This window comes from Triturus cristatus, chromosome 5_1, assembly GCF_964204655.1.
Source record: "Triturus cristatus chromosome 5_1, aTriCri1.1, whole genome shotgun sequence".
NCBI lineage: Eukaryota > Metazoa > Chordata > Amphibia > Caudata > Salamandridae > Triturus > Triturus cristatus.
The window spans coordinates 134,053,071-134,075,464 of record NC_140587.1 but is presented as its reverse complement, the minus strand read 5'-3'; the positions used below and the strand labels follow the sequence as shown (position 1 = coordinate 134,075,464).

The window sequence follows — 22,394 nt, the reverse complement described above, 5'->3', positions numbered from 1 at the left end:
CTACTAACAGAGCAGAGCTCTTCCTGTGGTAAAGTATAGGAAACAGTTGAAATATTTCTTAAACTTAAATTAAAAAAATATATATGTTATGTTCAATATTAATGTACATTAATTGAATTCATTTATTTGAAATGTATAACAAAATAAAAATGCCATGCCACTATTAACCTATATTTGAATTACATATATATTTAATTTAAATAATACATTTGAAATTATTTGAATTATTGTTTTTAAGATGTATTTTTTTAAATCCCACCCAAAATAAATTGTTTATTGTTTTGTTATGCATTAAAAAATACTATAAGTTATGTATATAATTAATAGAATTATTTAAAAAATATATAGATTCATTTGTTGTGTAAATTAAAGGTATTAACATATATTATATAAAATAATATTTATTTTTACCTAAATATACGTTTCTTGATATTAAATTACATTCATATATATTTCTGCCGCCACGGAAAGGCATGCGGATTTTGCTTTTGGGGGCCTGTTGCGGGGACGTGGGGGGTGCACCCCCTACATTGTCACAGACAAGGTGGCAGGCACCACGCGGTGCCTGTCACCTTGTGTATGACAATGCACAACGTGCATTCCCAGCATTGTGGCGACGGTGCTGTGAGCACCGCCCACCACAATGCTGGGAATAGAGGATGCCACCGCCACGGTGGCGGTGGCATCCTAATTGCAGGTACAGGACCGCCGCACCACTGGTGGCCGGTCCCAGCACCGCTAGGGTGGAGGGCGGACTAAAGTCTGCCCGCCATCCTAATAGGCCGCTTAGTATCTGTAACACAGTGGACTGTTTTAGTGTAACAATCTGAGGAAAGTAAAAAGGATATATTTCCACTGAAATTTGGAGTAAATATTACCATTTCATGAGAATATTCAGATACTGTGAAATTATTAGAAACTGTGTACATTTCCACCAAAGAAAATACTGGATTTCCATAAAAATGCCAGTGGATTTTCAGGAAAAAAAGATTTTCCATTTGATGAGAAATGCTACAAGACTATAGTATTTTTGGCATTCCTGCAGGTCCTCTGAGATCAATAAAAACATTGAGTAAAAAAAGGACTCTTCGGTGAAGTGATATGAACATTTGATGATTTCCGTTCCATTCAACTATATTAGTTGAGATAGATGTGTTGAGTGGCCTTTGCCGTCTTCTATGTCAGACTGTATCTGGGGCAGACCTGTACCTGAAAACAAATTTATACAAACTATAAAATATACGTTGACAAATAATTAATTCTTTCTAAGTTCAGAGAGTGGGACAAGGGACACTGTGGGGCAACCAGCTTGGCCACTCACAGTCTGTCAATATGGATACACATTGACTTGTGTTTTGTGTGCTCTGCAGGTAGCTGCTGTTTGTGCCTTCCCAGAACTCCTGAATAGCGCCAGTCTGCCAGAGGACGTAAAGCAGCGAGCCCGGAGCTTGCTCGAAGAGTTAGATGGCGGCACCATTGGTATGTTCAGAATCTTCTTTATGTGTCTTTTTAAACATGCTCCTTGTTTTCCATCTGAAAGGGTACAGGCACATGTAATAATAAAAATAATAATCATATGCAATTATGGTACCTGTTTGTGGTCATGGATAGCAGGGCACGCTATCTGTGATCTGGTTATTAGTTTGTCAGCTTATCAGTGATGTGGCAGCGATTGACAAGGTCAGTTGGTAAGCACGTACTCCGGACCATTTGTATTATTGTGTAAGCTGATTGGTAAATTGATCTCCATTGTACAGAGCTTTGAGGCACTGGGATCTAATGGGACGCCAGTAGCCATATTAAAAAACGATTGCCAGTTCTTGGATGTGGCAAAATTGCACAACTGAAGACCAAGCCAGTCGCATCAGATGGACCTTATTCTCCACATTGGAGGACCTTAACTATGTGGATGACCGAGCCTAGACCTTGCTCTCTCACACACACACCAGCATATGCAGGAAAATACATCTCACCTAAATGCAAAGGAAGTGGGCTAAAGATCAGCACGAAGAAATCTGAAGTCATGCCAGTGAACATCCCAAACCCTTCACCAATCACAGTGGATGGAGAGGACCAAGCCATGACTGAAGAGTTCTCCTACCTAAGCAGTAGTATCTGACATGATGGATGGGCAGGCAGTAACATCAAGAACAGTCTGAACAATGCCAGGAATGCCTTCAGGATGCTGAGCGATGTGTGGAGGTCATCTCAGGACAGCACCAACACCAAGCTGAGGCTTCACTAGAGCTGCCTTCTGTCCACACTTTTGTATGGATCAGAATACTGGTGGATGACGAAGAGCAACATCACCAAACTGTCAGCCTTTCACACCAGTAACCTGAGAAGAATCATGCGCATTTTTCTGGCTGCGAACCATCTCCAACCAGGAACTGCTCAACAGATACAAGCAAGAGAGCATGGACACCATCATTATAAGAAACGATGCAGATGGACAGGACACACCATCAGAAGAGAACAAGACTCCATCACAAGATCAACTCTCCACTGGAACCCTCAAGGCAGACAAAAGAGAGACAGGTCAAAGAACACCTGGAGGCGAACTGTGGAAACAGAAATTAAGATCCTGAACTGCAGTTGAGGCACCGTACAGAAACCTGCCCAAGATAGGCAAAAGTGGAGGTCCTTCGTTGATGCTCTATATGCCAGTTGGTTGAACTGGCATAAAAGAATCAGGAAGCAAGCAAGTTGGTACACAGATGAACTACAAGCAACAAAACAATCCTGCAAGCAATTGGAGAGAAGATGGAGACTAGATTGCAAAGAAGCAGACAAAGACACCTTCAAAGTGACCATGAGATGCTTCCACCAGCATAACAGAGAAACCAAAAAGAAGGGTCTAGCAGAACACATAGAAAAGAGCACCAACAGATGCAAAGAGCACTTCAAGATCATCAAATAACTCGCTGCACCAGCTTCCACCATTAGCAGCATCACACCCTCGCAAGACTTATGCACAGGACTATTAGAATTCTTCAGCAACAAAATTGAAACCATCTACAGCAATTTCAACACACAGCAGTATCCCACCAAACTTGCTGACAGCTTGCAAAGACCTGGGAAACATCCTGGCAGCTTAGGAAACAGTCAGCATTGAAGAGACAGCCAACATTATGAGATCCACCCTCTCCGGGTACCGGACAGATCCATGCCTCCATCACTTCTTAAACATGAGCACTTCCCCGATCAGAGAAGCTCTCACTCATATTGCGAACTCCTCCATCACCACTGCAACATACCTAGTGACCTGGAAACAAGCAACAGTAATGGCACTATCCTAAACTGGATCTGCTCTTTCCTTACAGGAAAAACCAAAGAGTCAGCCTGCCACCATAGAAATCAAAAGGCAAGAATCTCTTCTGAAGAGTCCCCCAAGGATCATCTCTCAGCCCCACCCTGGTCAACATCTACATGACCCCACTGGCAGACCTCATAAGATCACATGGCATCAACATTCTTGTGTACGCAGACGAACTTCAACTAAAACTTTCTCTGTTGGACAAGACTCTGGCCACCAAGAACAACTTTGCTAGATGCATGTCCACTATGACAATCTGGATGAGATCCAACAGCCTGAAGATCAACACGGACAAGACCGAAGTGGTGATCTTCGGAAAGAAGACATGGGATTCCACCTGGTGGTCACCAGTTCCCACCGCCCATGCCAGGGACCTAGGAGTCATCCTCAATGACAAACTGAACATGTCAGTCCAAATAAATGCACGGACCTCCACCTACTTCCACAGCATGGGGATGCTACAAAAAATCTTCAAGAGGCTCTGGGAAAATACCAGGAAAATAGTAGCGTAGGCCCTTATTACCAGCAGACTTGACTACAGCAACACAGTCTTTGTACGGAGCATCAAACAACTCCTGAAAAGGCTCCAAACCATCCAGAATACGGCAGTAATGCTCGTCCTCAACCTTCCTGGCTGCACCTACATCTCCCCTTGCTTAAAATCGCTGTACTATCTACCCATACACAGGTGCACTCAATTCCAACTACTCACACACATACAAAGCATTACACAGCATAGGCCCCACCTACCTCAATAGCTGCATTTCCACCATCCCACCAGACACCTCTCATTCACAGCACTCTCACTAGTACAGGTACCCCACATACACAAGAACAGAACTGGAGGGCATGCTTTCTCTCATGTTCCTGCCAAAGCCTGAAATGACCTACCACAGCACATCAGACATACCTCATCGCTTCTCCAGTTGCACAAGAAGCTGAAGACTTGGCTCTTCAAGTTACTACCCCTGGGGAGCACGGCCTACCTATCTGCAAGCGCCTGGATACCCTCTAGGGTGATTAGTGCGCTATACAAATAGGAATAGCATAACATAGCAAGTTAGTAAGTAGGTCCTTGGAAAAAACAATCTTTGAAGTTTTTGAACCTTTGTTACATACTGGTCGCATGCCATGTTCATGGTGCAGGAACCTGTTGGTTTCAGTCCATATAAAGGGCAACAGAAAATAATTGTGGCTTTAGAGTTCATGTAGATGTAGAGAGGAACATTGTTTGCAAGAAATTTTCTGCATCATTTAAGCGATGGGGTGATCTTTCCAAAAAGTCTCCACTATTTGCAAACCGAGACCAGAACAGGTGATTAGGGCTAATAATAGTATAATGTTGCTGACCATGCTCACTTCTAGGTCACTTCAGAAAAACACATAGGCATAAATTGGTTGACTGTATATCTGCGCTTGACAATATTGATAGTACAACGCTATGGAACACATTGATTTTACATGATCATACATTGACTCCACAACAAAACCTGTGTAAGAAACTACTGATGCAAGGTGGGTCAGTAGTCCCAGATGATTTCCACTCTAAACAGTTGTAAACAAGGCTGTATTCTCCCCTGTGCCTTTTTAGCCACACATCAATAAACTTCCGGGAAACCGCCTTCACAATGCGGGTTGAGCTACGCGTACCGTTTCCCCACAAGTGGAACCACGCTTGCCTTAACCACGCATATGCGTGGTTAAGGCTGTGCATGGTCTAGTGTCCGGATGGGTGGGCAGAGGAAGAGGAAGTGTCGTAACAGGAAGCTACGGACAGTGGGGCTGGGGCGGGGTTTTTGAGGGGGAAGGTGGTAGTTTTTGGGGATTGGTTTTGGGGGGGTGTCGGTGGAGTTTGTGGGGCTGGTGCTGGGTTTTGGAGGCTGGTTTGTAGGGTTGGGGCCGCCTTTAGGGCTCGGGGGTCAGGGTCGTTTTTAGTGCTGGGTATTAGGGCTCTTACTTTTCAGGGGTGGGGGCTGTTTTTAGGGCCCATGGCGGGGGGTTGGGGATGGGATAGTTTATAGGGCCGGGGGACCAAATTTAGGGCTGGGGGGGGAGGGCTGGTGTTGGGGTCGTTTTTAGGACGTGGGGCCGAGATTTAGCGCTCAGGGGAAGGGACATTTTTCAGGATCGGGCAGTTTTAGGGCTCAAGGCAGGGGGCTGGGTTTGGGGTAGTTTTTAGGGGGATCTTTACCACACATATCCTTTTACCAATCATGCCTTTACAAGGAAATTGTGTGGTAAAGGCATACATGGTAAAGGCATGTATGGTTAAGGCGCATTTGTTGTTGGAGCTGCATGGTTTAGCAATGCGTGCTTCTGTCATACAACCTAATCTTTCTGAATGTTTGAAAACCTTGAAATGTTTTCTTCTGAAGATCTGAAGAGTAGATGTTCCGATGCTTGCTTATGCAGATAATTTGGTTTTGATTGACAACACTCTTTTTGGCTAGCAGCAGCTTCTTGCATCAATGCTGATTTACAATAACAATACCCATCTAAAGAAGACCCGAATCCTCATATTTGGTAAAGGTAATTATAAATGTTTCTTGGTCAGTAAATGTGAGCAGAACTGAACCTGTTATGCCTTATGACTACTTAGGGAGTAAATCAAACTCTAAAATGTCTTGGTCCTTGCACCTTGATTCACTGACCAACCACCAGGCAGCATTTATAAGTTGTGCCCCTCTAATGGTGCTCCATCACCTAGCTCCATTGTTTTTTCACCCAATCCGTTCTTCTCTGTTTTTGCAATGCTGCTATTGCCATGGAGAGAGTGTGTACTAAGGTATCATTTAGTGAGAACTAGGAGGCATATTATCAAGAACGGCGTTAAAATTAACGCCGCTTTAGCGGCAGGAAATTGCCGCTAAAGTGGCGATAATGGGCTTAATAATATGCCCTGGAGAATTCCAATAGAATCCCATGTTGACACCAGAACCTGGGCTTCTATGGAAATTCTCTGTGGCATATTATCAAGCCCATTATTGCCGCTTTAGCGGCAATTTCCTGCCGCTAAAGCGGCGTTAATTTTAACGCCGTTCTCGATAATATGCCCCTTGATTTATTATCCTTCGAGCACAGTGGCGCCGATGGAAAATGAACTGCACAGCACTGCATTGCACAACAAGGAAAAATATTGTGCAGCACCATATTTAGCTAGAGGTTCTGTTAGGTCCCTCGTGCATAGTAATGTGTGGGTTTGTTCTCCACAACACAATGTCATTTTGGCACCTCACCTGTGTCTGCTGCCACACAAAAACTTTTCTACATATGAAAGTTGGTCGATGCCGCTTAGCTCGAGTGTCAGTTGAAACGTATCGTAGATCTTGGCCTAATCATTTTCGCAGAATTTTTAGGCACAGCAAACACCTCACGGGCTGTCGTTCGTTTAGAGTTAGGCTGTTCTGCCACTTGCAAACTTTTTGACAAAGCAGCTTTAAACTATTTGTTTCTGTCATTGAAGTTCAATTGACCACTATAAAATCAATGCTTTGGGGGCAAATCCTTTTGCATACCTTTAATAGCTGAGAGCTCCATCTTTAAACTATATTGAAGTTATACAAAATTGAAAGTTGTGGGATAAATTTCACCTCTTAAACATGCTTTAAAATATGTTTATAAATGAATTGAGATAGCAAATATTAATTCACCAACCTATTATTTAATTACAGTAAACCAGCTCCACACTGCTATCTTAAAGACGTCTTGAAAAAAATGTCTTTGTTTCAGGTTATAATGCACTAACTTTAGTGAAAAGTGGTGCACAAGTGTTGCAATAACTATTTGCACGCACTGTGTTCTTGATGATCAGCATTTGCTGCACATCATTTACAACTGTCCAGTATTGACAGGCATGGAAATTGCTAATTGCATGCCAGAATATCGGATGGAAAAATTATGTCTGATAGAAATATTGTATCCTCTTTGCATTTACCAAAATATTATCCCACTGGGTGTAGATTTTGTATTATTAACTCAAATGGGGCCCAATTTTTGCAATATTTAGGACATAATATTCATGTCAGACTATGGGCCTCATTTTGATAGCCGTCGCTATCGTGGCAGTCAAGGGACGGCCCGACAAGCAGGAGGTGATCTGACTGCCGCAAAGTGCTCCTTATCACAGCAGCATGTAGCATAAGCCACCGTGAAAAAGAGCACCTCCTGCACATCCATGGATCATGTGGCATGCACCATTTGGTGCATGGCCATGGTGCATGGAGGTGAGTGGGGACACTACATGTGCCACCAGGGACACATTGCAGTGGCCCACGAGTGACGGGGCCCTGTTTGGGACCCCGAATATCCCTTTCTGACAGCCTTTATATGGCGGTGTTCCTGCCATGAACAGGCTCTCAGAAAGGGATATCCAAATCCGGACAGCAGTGCCTGGCTCGGCACCGCCGCCATTCTTGGCCACGACTCCGACCTCTGAGATCCTGTCAGAGACAGCGGCCTAGACTCTGCCTGCTGTGGGTCCAACCGCCAGCATTAAAATGCAGCAGTCTGACCAAAAGGCCTGTCGGTGGCAGTCCTGCCACCATCAAAATAAAGCCCTATATTCTGATGTCATTGTCGAAATTCTGCTTAAGTTGCTTACCTGAAACTGTTTTTAAATCATACAATATGCAAACTGTGAATGACGCTATGAACTTTTGTTTAGAAAGTGCAACAAATGAAATCTTGTATGCTGGTTACTATGCTGTCGTTCGTACTACTCGTGTTATGAAGATTTTGCAACAGGAACCGTATATATCCTCTTCACACCACATGTGAGTCACTAGTGGGATTCCTGCGATTGTCGTTTTATTACCTACTATTGGATAAAGTATGCACTTTTAACATACAATCAAGAATTTAAATTGGAGTCGTGACTTTTGGAGGCGTCTGTCTTGACTCGCATCCTAGCTAGCTCTATGTACTGAAATGCTCTAGCTGCCAATACTTTATTGCAATTGGCTCAAAAGCCCACTATTTAAAGTATTATAAATGCAAAGACCCTTTAGATAGACACTGAAAACATTTCTAGCTATAGTAAAGCCACAGGGTTACAAAATACAGAAACTAAAAAAGGGTGCACCTCCCTTGCCCATGAACTTTCAACAAATGGAATCTGTCTGTTAATTATAAAGGTTTTGAATGCACCGTATTTCTCTTTTTAAAATTATTAAGGTTAATTTGTGTTAAAACCATTTGTAAACTACAGTGACTGTCTTCTGATTTTGTGAAACCCTGGAGGAATTTACAGCATTTGACTCAATGAATACAGTTCTCAGCTAACTTGTGGGGATTTATTGCAGTTTTTGTTATTGAGTTATTCAGAAGATCCTTGGAGTAAAGTAAGGCTAGGTGTTGGAGGTCCTTTCGAAGCATTCTTTTTTGGTTAAATTTATAATGTGCATCAAATTTAACCAAAGAGTTCCCTTAGACACCTGTGATAACCAATATATAATTGCCTTGCTCAAAAAATGCATTCCGGGCTAGGCGAGTACTGAGACCACAGTTAGGAACTGAATAAGAATGCAAAAGAGAAGAAAAAAACCAGGAAATTAAAGTAACAAAATTATACCGATCTGGTAGTTTATCCATTTTAGTTAAATAAAAGAAGACAGGCCACTCAAAGATTATGTCACAAGTATGTTATAAATACAAATTTCAGTAGAATTTAACATAAACAAGAAGTTCAAAGTAACTGTATTTGGAGAGAGTGATGAGAAGCACAGAGAAGTATTTGTTATTAGGAAAGGGAGCTAGACATCATAAAATGTAATTTTAAACCATTTAGTTGCAGATTCATTATGCAATAACTTCAGAAAAACTATGGATTAGCTGTCAATGAGAAAATCTGTAGAGATTCTGTATTACTGACATTATCCCTGATGGCTACAATTGTGACACTAAAGGACTCTTTTGGGTTTCAGAAGGAAAAAATTGTGTTTGATGGCAGATAAGCTGATTTAAGTCTCTATGTAGTACACAGGCCAACTATAATAAGATTGATGTCCAAAGGATAACTGAGCATAGTTTCAGGTCCCAGACACGAGGTTCAGTTGCTCAGGTTAAGTAATGATAAGAGTATGAACAAGAAAGTGCATGCTTTTGTACCAGGGGTTTATAACACTACAGTAAACATAAGGCTACTACTTTGGGGAAGATCGAGAAGGTACCTGTATCCAATAAAATGAAAGTGTGTAAAGAGCTGGAAAATCAGAGAAGGCAAACATCATATTACTCATTGAGGCCTCATTATGGTTATCACCTCTAGTAGTAACCATAAAGCCTAATAGCAAGGTTACATTATGAGATACCTTACTCAAAACATTTGGAAGGTATTAAACCTTTTCCCTTCACATAATGGTAGAATCAAAAAAAGGGTTCCAATACATTTGACATAATTGACTATCAGAGGCATAACATAAGATTTCTTTCCTCCCCCAAACCCAGACCATAAAAAACATTTACATCTTCTGAATTAGCATATCATTACAAAAGAATAGTGGGCAGTCTGGGTTTGGTGATGACTATGTGGCAGTGGTACCTCTGGTGAGTTAAAATTCTAAGGTTTTGTGTAAGTGTATGGGATATCATTTTGGAATGGCATTATTTCAAGTGAAGTGTGGATAGTGGGTAGTAAAGTTGATCTAGCCCTAAGAAAACAGCATCACAGTCGATCAGGCCAAGTGTAAATTCAGAATGACATAAAGTAACTGCGTTGGGCATATAATAAATAGAAATGATATTAACATAAAAGGATGTCCTGATCAAGACTAGTGTTGATTCTGCAACTCTAGGAATAAAGAGTGAACAGCTGTAATTTGTGGAGGCACACTGAATTCCACCAATAGGGTGCTGTTCTTCTATGGGGCTGATCCCACTCCAAATTCAAACATTATGATAGATACCTGTTGGCGAATGAATTTGCAGTGTTGTGGTGACAAGTAAATCATAGTTGTAATAATCCAAAACATTTTCTTTTTGATTTAAATAGAATTGTCAATTTGTAAATACTTTTTATATACAATAATACATCAATTAATTTGTTCAGCCTACTATATGGTTACATTATGAATTTTCCAAACTTAAAAAAAATACAAAATGATTGCTTTGGTCATCCTGATGTTAATGTAGGGTTTTTCTGAGCCAAGAATGACTTCAATCTTAAAGAATATGCAGATTCACGCTTAGAGCTCTGTAGAGCCTGTAATTACAAAACACATGGGGAACGTGTTCCTCAAATTCCTTTGACAGCAAGATACCTCTGTGTATAGTTGTGAGAAGTTGGCCTGGTATATGATGCTCACTAGTTAAAGTGATCACCTTGTACCATACCAAGCAACCCTTATGGTGTGGTTGTAAGTCAACCTTTTCGGACTAGCTGCCCTAGTGGTAGCGTAGGCTAAGCAGTCTTTGAGGCTAAACTCGTGAAGCGTGTTAAGCAGGCTGTTTTACCAAATGTAACCCCCCTTTATACCAATGAAAGGACACCACACAGATATATATTGAAAATATATATGTATTTATTTCTCAAAGTATCCCCTAGACTCTTTATGAGCACAGGAGCACAAATCGTTAAACAAGAATACGTTAGAATACACAGAAGTTGCACTTTATATGGATAGGCCCTGGTGGCCGCTCAAACCATATACTAAAATAGTGGTATAAGTACCACGAACAGAAAAGGGAAAAGGCCTAGGCCCTCTAGAATCGCTGGGCCTACAAGGAGCTAACTTTAGTTAGTGACCAGGAGGTCCACGGGTTGCGTGTGCAGAGCAAATAGTCACACGCGTGCTCCCATAGGTTTTCAATGGGTGCGTAAAAGTTACAAAGTTACTGCAAAAAGGATCTTCCGGATGGACTATGAACTCAAGATTGGAAACACAGACACTAGAGATGATTCTCTACACTTGGGCACCGGAGTGCCAGCTTTACCTCACCCACAGGAAGCGGGTGCATAGGCCTCGAAGTGCGTCGGGTTTCTTCTATCTGTTCAGTGGAGCCTGTGGACAAAGATGCTGCAGGCGGTCGGTCCGGAAGAGATACGGTGGATCCAAGAGTGGATCGGAGTTGTTGAAGGCCTGTAAGCAGAGGGGACAGTGTTCACAGTCATTAGCCAGTGACCAGCGTGGCACCAGGTGGGTACCAGGCGATGTCGGGTGCAAACAGGAAGAAAGGTGTAGCTTGTCTCTGCAGCCACGTAGTCCCTGAAGGTTGACGACGTCCAGGAGTCGGTTCACAAGCTGTACCACACAGGCTCTCGCTGTCGGCGCTGTCGGTGACTTGATCGAAGCAAACAAGCCTTGGCAAAAGCAATTGTTGTGGAAAACAAAATAAGCTGATGGCTCTGACCAGCAAGGTCAGAGGGACTGCTCCTTTGGAGGGGAGCAAGGGCCAGTCTGGAGCAACCAGACCAGCGGTGTATTTTTTGAAGTTCGTCGCCAAGATGGCCACTAGCCAGCGGGCCAGCAACCGGTTAGGCGCGTCGAGTGGCAAAATGCAGAAGGGCCCCACGCAGATCGTGGAGATGCTGGAGGGCTCACCTTTGGTGCAGATGCTGCTCGAGGGTTGGGCTTCTCAGATCCCAAAGCACAACTTGGAGGGAGCCTCGGTTGTTGCACTTGCAGCTTGTCGTGGTCGTTTCAAGATGGCTGGCTCCACGTGTCTCGTTGCCTCCACGGGTCTCTCTTTTTCAGGGACTGTGGATCGGGCGGTGAGAGGTCTGGAGGTCCAGGTCTTGTCAGTCTCTGGGCTCGGGCTCCGGCGGGAGGCGGCGGCAAAGCAGACGTTGATTCGCTGGATGGTGCTTGCGTTAGCAAGGTGGTCACTCCCTGACCACAGGGGAGATTGGCTTCAGTCCTCTGTGCGGCAGAGCGTCGAAGTTCCCGTCTTCTTCTTAGTTTCAAGTTGATTCCAGGATGTCTAAAGTCTTAGGACACAGCTCCTACCTTTATTCGGATTCTAGGGGCCGGACTACCTGCTAGGTCCCTCCCTAAGGGTGGGACCAGGAAGGGGGGTGGTTACACCCCCAATCCTTTGTCCAGCTCGCCCCAGGCCCGGGACTGGTGTGCCCCAGGACCGGATTGAACTGGCATATGCACCGAGGCTCCTTGTGAGCCTCAGGCATGTCTGGTTCCTTTCAATCCCTACCTGACCAATACACAAAATCCTGTCTGGGGTGGTGCACGCACCTCCCCTGGCAGGAAACCCTTTGTCCACACCTCCCAAGCTGGAAGGACTCCCAGCAGCAGGAGGGCAGACTTGTGTCTGTGGTGGCAGCATCCATTTTGTGGAGCTGAGGCTATGTCTGATTTTACCCGGGTTTCAGGTACTGTACATGTCGTGTCCCTCTAGAAGGGTGGAATGCTAACCCCGTCGCCAGAATTGGCGAGGGGTTAGTATTCCAATTCGTATGACACCTTACTCGACATGTTTTGATAAAGCCAAACCAAAGATAGCATTTAACCGCGAGGTTCATAATGCACTTAAGAGTATATGGTATGACGATATCTGGAAACAGTAGAAGGAAGTGGTTCCGACCACTGCAGACAGGCTCAGCTCATGCCAGAGCACCTATCTCACATGGAACCAAGCACTCTGCCTTCAGGATTGTTAAGGCCTGCCATAGGAGTGACTTATAGGTTAACATGTGTCCCATTTAAGGTTAGGTATAGGTATACTACACCTAAGTAAGAGGTGGTTACACCAACTTACCCCAGCTGAGTGATCAGCCAGTTGTGTCAAATTTGTTAGGCCAGGCCAGGGGTGGCACAATACATGCTTCAGCCCCTGGTAGGCCTTAGATACACCAATGCCCTGGGTACTTAGTGTACACTGGTACAGGGGCTCACAGGGTGATCCACTTCTAATTGGTTATGCACCTAGGGTGCATGGAGTCCATTTTAGAGTGAGAGCAGACAGGCTGAGACCCTGAATGGTAGGATCTCAGGCCTACTAAGTCGAAAAACCAGCTAGACACTAGGCAAATATTTGGGGGTAACCATAGTCAGATATCCACCTTCCTACACAACCCCCCCCCCCAAACGAAGGGAGATAAGGCTGACCTTGACCAGGTAAGCCTATATTGCCCAAGTGGCCATATAAGGAGGAACCAGCACTGGCATGGTTACCCCCTGTCTCATGGTCCACTAAGCAATCCCTCACCCTCAGGGTATCAGAGGGTCTCCACCATAGGGAATCTCTACCTTTGGTGTGTCTTGGCAAAGTAAAAGGCTGGTGTTGAGATGGAGTACTGAAGTGAGTGTCCTCAAAGTGAGGCCTCAGCTTCCTCCAATCACCCTCCACCATGGATGCCTTTCTTTCCTTAACTGAGTTGCACTGTGCTCTCAGGGTCAGCCTCTGGCTACCTAAAGCTGGAGGCTGGGTCCCTTTGGTGGGTTTACTGGAGGGACAGGTCAGGTTTGGGACCCTAAGGTCCCATGTTTGCCTGTGCCCAACAGAATCCCTCTGGGGGAGGTCCCTAACTACCTGAAAAGGAGATCCCTCAGGAATGTTTTTACCCATCACCTGGCTAGGGCTACTAGCCAGGCAATCCTCATTCTTTTGATGGGGGGGGTTCTTGGGGACAGGGGCCCTCTTGGGGTCCACTGGCCTCCCTGACCTCTGCAGCCCTGGGCTGACTGAGGCAGGGTAGAGAGAGGCAGGCTACCTGCACCAGACTGGGTCCCACCTTGGAAGGGGCCACTGACATCAGAGGCTCTGCCAGGCCAGGCCTGGCTACCTCTGGGGCAGTTCCTTCACAAGGGGTGAGGTCAGATCCCTGAGGAGGCTGACCTTTTCCTAATGTCTGGGGAGAGGGAGACTTTTCTTCCTCCCCACTACTCTCTGTTTGTGTGGAGTGATCCATAGTTTCAGGCTTCACTACACCGATGTCAGTCTGAGTATAGGCTGAGACCAATACAGCCTTGCCAACCTTTTCAGGGGGGCACTCAGTTTGTGTTTGAGCTGTGACTGTCACAGCTCTGCCAGTCTCTACAGGGAAGTCTGTCTGTGCCTGGGCTGTGGCTACCACTGCCCTTCCAACCTTTCCAGGGAGGAAATCTATTTGGACAGGGGTTGTGAATGGCACAACCCCACTACCCTTTTGTGAAAGGCCTACCATTTTAGAATGGGTGTCTTGTTCAACTCCAGCCCAAGCTGAGAGTTCTAAGTCATTCCCCAGTAAGCAGTCTACAGGCAAGGTTGGGGACACTGCCACCCTTTTAGGGCCAGTGACCCCTCCCCAGCTGAGACATACCTCTGCCATGGGATGACTGTTCTGTTTGCCATCAATGTTAGTCACCTGGTAGAAGAAACCAGGCAAAAGCTGCTCAGAGGGAACTAGCCAATGGGCCACCATAGTGATGCTAGCTCCAGTGTCTCTGTAGGCCTCAGCTTTTGTACCATTGATGTAGGGCTCCTGTCTGTACCTACCCAAAGTGTTGGGACAGGCAGTGAAGTTGGCAAACCCCATGCCACCATCACAGACAAGAGTATCTGTTGTAGGGGAATTGGCTAAGCCAGGGTCCCCCTGTGTTCCCCAAGTAAACCCACCCAAATTTCTGGGGGCACTCCCACCACCTGGGGGATTACTGCTGACAGTAATAGGTGGTGTGACAGGAGTAATTGGAGGAACAGTCTTGTTCTTAGCCTTTGCGCAACTGCTTTCAGTTTTCCAATGCCCAGGAATTTTACATTCATGGCAGTAAGGCTTTTTACCTGTGGTAGAGGAGGGAGCTTGGGACCCACCACCCTGTGTGGAGTTTTGGGGCCCTGAGGAAGATTTCTCTTTTGCTTTATCCCCACCCTTCTCTTGAGGTTTGGTGGTATCTTTCTTTTCGTCACCACCCTGATTCTTAGGCCTGATCCTGGTCCTGACCCATTTATCTGCCCTCTTTCCCAATTCTTGGGGAGACGTCAAATCTGAGTCTACCAGGTGTTGATGGAGGAGCTGGTTTTGACAGTTACTTAAAATCTGTTCTCTCATCATCAAATTGTACAATCCTGTATAATCAGATACCTTACTTCCCAGCAACCAACCCTCCAAAGCCTTAGTGGCACATTCAACATATTCAGACCAGTCCTGAGTCTGTGTCTTCTGGGTGTCTCTGAACATTAACCTGTACTGTTCAGTGGTTAAGCCTAACCCATCAACTAGGACACTCTTCAGGGCTCTGTAGTTTCTGACATCCTCCTCCCTAACAGTGAGGAGTCTGTCTCTGCCTCTTCCTTCAAAGGAGAGCCAGAGGATTGCTGCCCACTGGTCTTCAGGAACCTGCTGTACTTTGCAGGCTCTCTCAAGAGCAGTCATCCATTTGTGGATGTCATCCCCACTTTTGTAGGGGGGCACAACCTTAGACAGGTTCCTATTATCAAAGACCCTATCTTTGTCCTTAGGGACAATGCTGCCACCAGTGGGTATAGACCCACTCTCTCTAGGTTGCCTAGCCTTGCTCAGTTTCTCTTCCATCAGAGCTACTTCTAGCTCCTGCTTCGTGATCCTCAGCTGGGCTTCTTGCATTCTGGCCTCATGCTCCCTCCTCTGAGGGGTGGTCATCCTTCTCCTGGAGTGACCTTGAGAGCCTCTAGAGGCATGAGAAGCATTAGATTCACCTGAGTGATTCCTTTGCCTCCCAGACCCCTGGTTAAGTCCACTATGGAGATCCAATGGGGTGATCCCATTGTCAGTCCCCAATAGCCTTAAGTTAGCTGGGCCACGTATAACACTTGGCACTAGGCTAATTCTCCCTTCATCCTCACTACTTTCTGTATCCCCACCACTTTCCTCCTCTGTAGTATGATTCTCATCTAAGGGACGACTATTGGAAAGGGGTACTTCAGTAGCATCTTCAGAAGGGGGGGCCTCCTGTTCCTGTCCCTAAGGGGCCTAACTGGGAGGCTTTCCTGAGAGCTTTCTGATCTTCATCAGCCTGTAAAAGCTCTCTGAGTTCAGCAGAAGTAGGATTCTTTGGCTGTTTAAGGCCCCTGATATTTGCCAACTGCCTGAGCTCATTTTGATTAAGGGTAGCAAAGATGGATGGTGCCCTCTGGGGGTCACTCTCAACAGAGATGGGTACAGTGGACCCCTCTGCCCCAGCCATTGCTCTTAAGTGTGGGTGGATGTGTTGCAATCTACCTACACTTGGGTTTACCTACTAAACCTATCTAGTAGTTGTAGTCAGGGTGTGCTACTCCCTTTGCTCTACAACACTAAGTTCAGTAGAACTTAAGTATATCTAATCTTGTTTTATATGTACCTATAGGTACCTATGTGATCTTTCAATTGGTAACCAAGAGATTACAATGGTAAAACACAGCAAGCTCAAATCCAACCGCTGCTCACCAATGTGAGAAGTTGGCCTGGTATATGATGCTCACTAGTTAAAGTGATCACCTTGTACCATACCAAGCAACCCTTATGGTGTGGTTGTAAGTCAACCTTTTCGGACTAGCTGCCCTAGTGGTAGCGTAGGCTAAGCAGTCTTTGAGGCTAAACTCGTGAAGCGTGTTAAGCAGGCTGTTTTACCAAATGTAACCCCCCTTTATACCAATGAAAGGACACCACACAGATATATATTGAAAATATATATGTATTTATTTCTCAAAGTATCCCCTAGACTCTTTATGAGCACAGGAGCACAAATCGTTAAACAAGAATACGTTAGAATACACAGAAGTTGCACTTTATATGGATAGGCCCTGGTGGCCGCTCAAACCATATACTAAAATAGTGGTATAAGTACCACGAACAGAGAAGGGAAAAGGCCTAGGGCCGCTAGAATCGCTGGGCCTACAAGGAGCTAACTTTAGTTAGTGACCAGGAGGTCCACGGGTTGCGTGTGCAGAGCAAATAGTCACACGCGTGCTCCCATAGGTTTTCAATGGGTGCGTAAAAGTTACAAAGTTACTGCAAAAAGGATCTTCCGGATGGACTATGAACTCAAGATTGGAAACACAGACACTAGAGATGATTCTCTACACTCGGGCACCGGAGTGCCAGCTTTACCTCACCCACAGGAAGTGGGTGCATAGGCCTCGAAGTGCGTCGGGTTTCTTCTATCTGTTCAGTGGAGCCTGTGGACAAAGATGCTGCAGGCGGTCGGTCCGGAAGAGATACGGTGGATCCAAGAGTGGATCGGAGTTGTTGAAGGCCTGTAAGCAGAGGGGACAGTGTTCACAGTCACTAGCCAGTGACCAGCGTGGCACCTGGTGGGTACCAGGCGATGTCGGGTGCAAACAGGAAGAAAGGTGTAGCTTGTCTCTGCAGCCACGTGGTCCCTGAAGGTCGACGACGTCCAGGAGTCGGTTCACGAGCTTTCCCACGCAGGCTCTCGCTGTCGGCGCTGTCGGCGACTTGATCGAAGCAAACAATCCTTGGCAAAAGCAATTGTTGTGGAAAACGAAATAAGCTGATGGCTCTGACCAGCAAGGTCAGAGGGTCTGCTCCTTTGGAGTGGAGCAAGGGCCAGTCTGGAGCAACCAGACCAGCGGTGTATTTCTTGAAGTTCGTCGCCAAGATGGCCACTAGCCAGCGGGCCAGCAACCGGTTAGGCGCGTCGAGTGGCAAAATGCAGAAGGGCCCACGCAGATCGTGGAGATGCTGGAGGGCTCACCTTTGGTGCAGATGCTGCTCGACGGTTGGGCTTCTCAGATCCCAAAGCACAACTTGGAGGGAGCCTCGGTTGTTGCACTTGCAGCTTGTCGTGGTCGTTTCAAGATGGCTGGCTCCACGTGTCTCGTTGCCTCCACGGGTCTCTCTTTTTCAGGGACTGTGGATCGGGCGGTGAGAGGTCTGGAGGTCCAGGTCTTGTCAGTCTCTGGGCTCGGGCTCCGGCGGGAGGCGGCGGCAAAGCAGACGTTGATTCGCTGGATGGTGCTTGCGTTAGCAAGGTGGTCACTCCCTGACTACAGGGGAGATTGGCTACAGTCCTCTGTGCAGCAGAGCGTCGAAGTTCCCGTCTTCTTCTTAGTTTCAAGTTGATTCCAGGATGTCTAAAGTCTTAGGACACAGCTCCTACCTTTATTCGGATTCTAGGGGCCGGACTACCTGCTAGGTCCCTCCCTAAGGGTGGGACAAGGAAGGGGGGTGGTTACACCCCCAATCCTTTGTCCAGCTCGCCCCAGGCCCGGGACTGGTGTGCCCCAGGACCGGATTGAACTGGCATATGCACCGAGGCTCCTTGTGAGCCTCAGGCATGTCTGGTTCCTTTCAAGCCCTACCTGACCAATACACAAAATCCTGTCTGGGGTGGTGCACGCACCTCCCCTGGCAGGAAACCCTTTGTCCACACCTCCCAAGCTGGAAGGACTCCCAGCAGCAGGAGGGCAGACTTGTGTCTGTGGTGGCAGCATCCATTTTGTGGAGCTGAGGCTATGTCTGATTTTACCCGGGTTTCAGGTACTGTACATGTCGTGTCCCTCTAGAAGGGTGGAATGCTAACCCCGTCGCCAGAATTGGCGAGGGGTTAGTATTCCAATTCGTATGACACCTTACTCGACATGTTTTGATAAAGCCAAACCAAAGATAGCATTTAACCGCGAGGTTCATAATGCACTTAAGAGTATATGGTATGATGATATCTGGAAACAGTAGAAGGAAGTGGTTCCGACCACTGCAGACAGGCTCAGCTCATGCCAGAGCACCATCTCACATGGAACCAAGCACTCTGCCTTCAGGATTGTTAAGGCCTGCCATAGGAGTGACTTATAGGTTAACATGTGTCCCATTTAAGGTTAGGTATAGGTATACTACACCTAAGTAAGAGGTGGTTACACCAACTTACCCCAGCTGAGTGATCAGCCAGTTGTGTCAATTTTGTTAGGCCAGGCCAGGGGTGGCACAATACATGCTTCAGCCCCTGGTAGGCCTTAGATACACCAATGCCCTGGGTACCTAGTGTACACTGGTACAGGGGCTCACAGGGTGATCCACTTCTAATTGGTTATGCACCTAGGGTGCATGGAGTCCATTTTAGAGTGAGAGCAGACAGGCTGAGACGCTGAATGGCAGGATCTCAGGCCTACTAAGTCGAAAAACCAGCTAGCCACTAGGCAAAAATTTGGGGGTAACCATAGTCAGATATCCACCTTCCTACACAACCCCCCCCCCAAACGAAGGGAGATCAGGCTGACCTTGACCAGGTAAGCCTATATTGCCCAAGTGGCCATATAAGGAGGAACCAGCACTGGCATGGTTACCCCCTGTCTCATGGTCCACTAAGCAATCCCTCACCCTCAGGGTATCAGAGGGTCTCCACCATTGGGAATCTCTACCTTTGGTGTGTCTTGGCAAAGTAAAAGGCTGGTGTTGAGATGGAGTACTGAAGTGAGTGTCCTAAAAGTGAGGCCTCAGCTTCCTCCAATCACCCTCCACCATGGATGCCTTTCTTTCCTTAACTGAGTTGCACTGTGCTCTCAGGGTCAGCCTCTGGCTACCTAAAGCTGGAGGCTGGGTCCCTTTGGTGGGTTTACTGGAGGGACAGGTCAGGTTTGGGACCCTAAGGTCCCATGTTTGCCTGTGCCCAACAGAATCCCTCTGGGGGAGGTCCCTAACTACCTGAAAAGGAGATCCCTCAGGAATGTTTTTACCCATCACCTGGCTAGGGCTACTAGCCAGGCAATCCTCATTCTTTTGATGGGGGGGTTCTTGGGGACAGGGGCCCTCTTGGGGTCCACTGGCCTCCCTGACCTCTGCAGCCCTGGGCTGACTGAGGCAGGGTAGAGAGAGGCAGGCTACCTGCACCAGACTGGGTCCCACCTTGGAAGGGGCCACTGACATCAGAGGCTCTGCCAGGCCAAGCCTGGCTACCTCTGGGGCAGTTCCTTCACAAGGGGTGAGGTCAGATCCCTGAGGAGGCTGACCTTTTCCTAATGTCTGGGGAGAGGGAGACTTTTCTTCCTCCCCACTACTCTCTGTTTGTGTGGAGTGATCCATAGTTTCAGGCTTTGCTACACCTATGTCAGTCTGAGTATAGGCTGAGACCAATACAGCCTTGCCAACCTTTTCAGGGGGGCACTCAGTTTGTGTTTGAGCTGTGACTGTCACAGCTCTGCCAGTCTCTACAGGGAAGTCTGTCTGTGCCTGGGCTGTGGCTACCACTGCCCTTCCAACCTTTCCAGGGAGGAAATCTATTTGGACAGGGGTTGTGAATGGCACAACCCCACTACCCTTTTGTGAAAGGCCTACCATTTTAGAATGGGTGTCTTGTTCAACTCCAGCCCAAGCTGAGAGTTCTAAGTCATTCCCCAGTAAGCAGTCTACAGGCAAGGTTGGGGACACGGCCACCCTTTTAGGGCCAGTGACCCCTCCCCAGCTGAGACATACCTCTGCCATGGGATGACTGTTCTGTTTGCCATCAATGTTAGTCACCTGGTAGGAGAAACCAGGCAAAAGCTGCTCAGAGGGAACTAGCCAATGGGCCACCATAGTGATGCTATCTCCAGTGTCTCTGTAGGCCTCAGCTTTTGTACCATTGATGTAGGGCTCCTGTCTGTACCTACCCAAAGTGTTGGGACAGGCAGTGAAGTTGGCAAACCCCATGCCACCATCACAGACAAGAGTATCTGTTGTAGGGGAATTGGCTAAGCCAGGGTCCCCTTGTGTTCCCCAAGTAAACCCACCCAAATTTCTGGGGGCACTCCCACCACCTGGGGGATTACTGCTGACAGTAATAGGTGGTGTGACAGGAGTAATTGGAGGAACAGTCTTGTTCTTAGCCTTTGCACAACTGCTGTCAGTTCTCCAATGCCCAGGAATTTTACATTCATGGCAGTAAGGCTTTTTACCTGTGGTAGAGGAGGGAGCTTGGGACCCACCACCCTGTGTGGAGTTTTGGGGCCCTGAGGAAGATTTCTCTTTTGCTTTATCCCCACCCTTCTCTTGAGGTTTGGTGGTATCTTTCTTTTGGTCACCACCCTGATTCTTAGGCCTGATCCTGGTCCTGACCCATTTATCTGCCCTCTTTCCCAATTCTTGGGGAGAGGTCAAATCTGAGTCTACCAGGTGTTGATGGAGGAGCTGGTTTTGACAGTTACTTAAAATCTGTTCTCTCATCATCAAATTGTACAATCCTGTATAATCTGATACCTTACTTCCCAGCAACCAACCCTCCAAAGCCTTAGTGGCACATTCAACATATTCAGACCAGTCCTGAGTCTGTGTCTTCTGGGTGTCTCTGAACATTAACCTGTACTGTTCAGTGGTTAAGCCTAACCCATCAACTAGGACACTCTTCAGGGCTCTGTAGTTTCTGACATCCTCCTCCCTAACAGTGAGGAGTCTGTCTCTGCCTCTTCCTTCAAAGGAGAGCCAGAGGATTGCTGCCCACTGGTCTTCAGGAACCTGCTGTACTTTGCAGGCTCTCTCAAGAGCAGTCATCCATTTGTGGATGTCATCCCCACTTTTGTAGGGGGGCACAACCTTAGACAGGTTCCTATTATCAAAGACCCTATCTTTGTCCTTAGGGACAATGCTGCCACCAGTGGGTATAGACCCACTCTCTTTATGCTGCCTAGCCTTTTTCAGTTTCTCTTCCATCAGAGCTACTTCTAGCTCCTGCTTCCTGATCCTCAGCTGGGCTTCTTGCATTCTGGCCTCATGCTCCCTCCTCTGAGGGGTGGTCATCATTCTCCTGGAGTGACCTTGAGAGCCTCTAGAGGCATGAGAAGCATTAGATTCACCTGAGTGATTCCTTTGCCTCCCAGACCCCTGGTTAAGTCCACTATGGAGATCCAATGGGGTGATCCCATTGTCAGTCCCCAATAGCCTTAAGTTAGCTGGGCCACGTATAATACTTGGCACTGGGCTAATTCTCCCTTCATCCTCACTACTTTCTGTATCCCCACCACTTTCCTCCTCTGTAGTATGATTCTCATCTAAGGGACGACTATTGGAAAGGGGTACTTCAGTAGCATCTTCAGAAGGGGGGCCTCCTGTTCCTGTCCCTAAGGGGCCTAACTGGGAGGCTTTCCTGAGAGCTTTCTGATCTTCATCAGCCTGTAAAAGCTCTCTGAGTTCAGCAGAAGTAGGATTATTGGGCTGTTTAAGGCCCCTGATATTTGCCAACTGCCTGAGCTCATTTTGATT

The 22,394-nt window shown here is 46.6% G+C and overlaps 1 protein-coding gene across 5 annotated transcripts in view; it reads left to right on the top strand.

Moving 5' to 3' along the window:
* The window catches only part of LOC146830404 (alanine aminotransferase 2-like), a 250,388-nt gene that overhangs the window by 176,509 nt on the left and 51,485 nt on the right, over positions 1-22,394 (top strand). For all 5 annotated transcript variants that reach the window (XM_085604581.1, XM_085604578.1, XM_085604577.1 and 2 more), the window contains one exon: positions 1,371-1,479. Coding sequence is in view for 4 of the 5 variants with exons in the window: in XM_085604578.1 (XP_085460704.1) it covers positions 1,371-1,479 (109 nt within the window). In the remaining variant the exon portion in view is untranslated. The remainder of the gene's footprint in view (positions 1-1,370; positions 1,480-22,394) is intronic.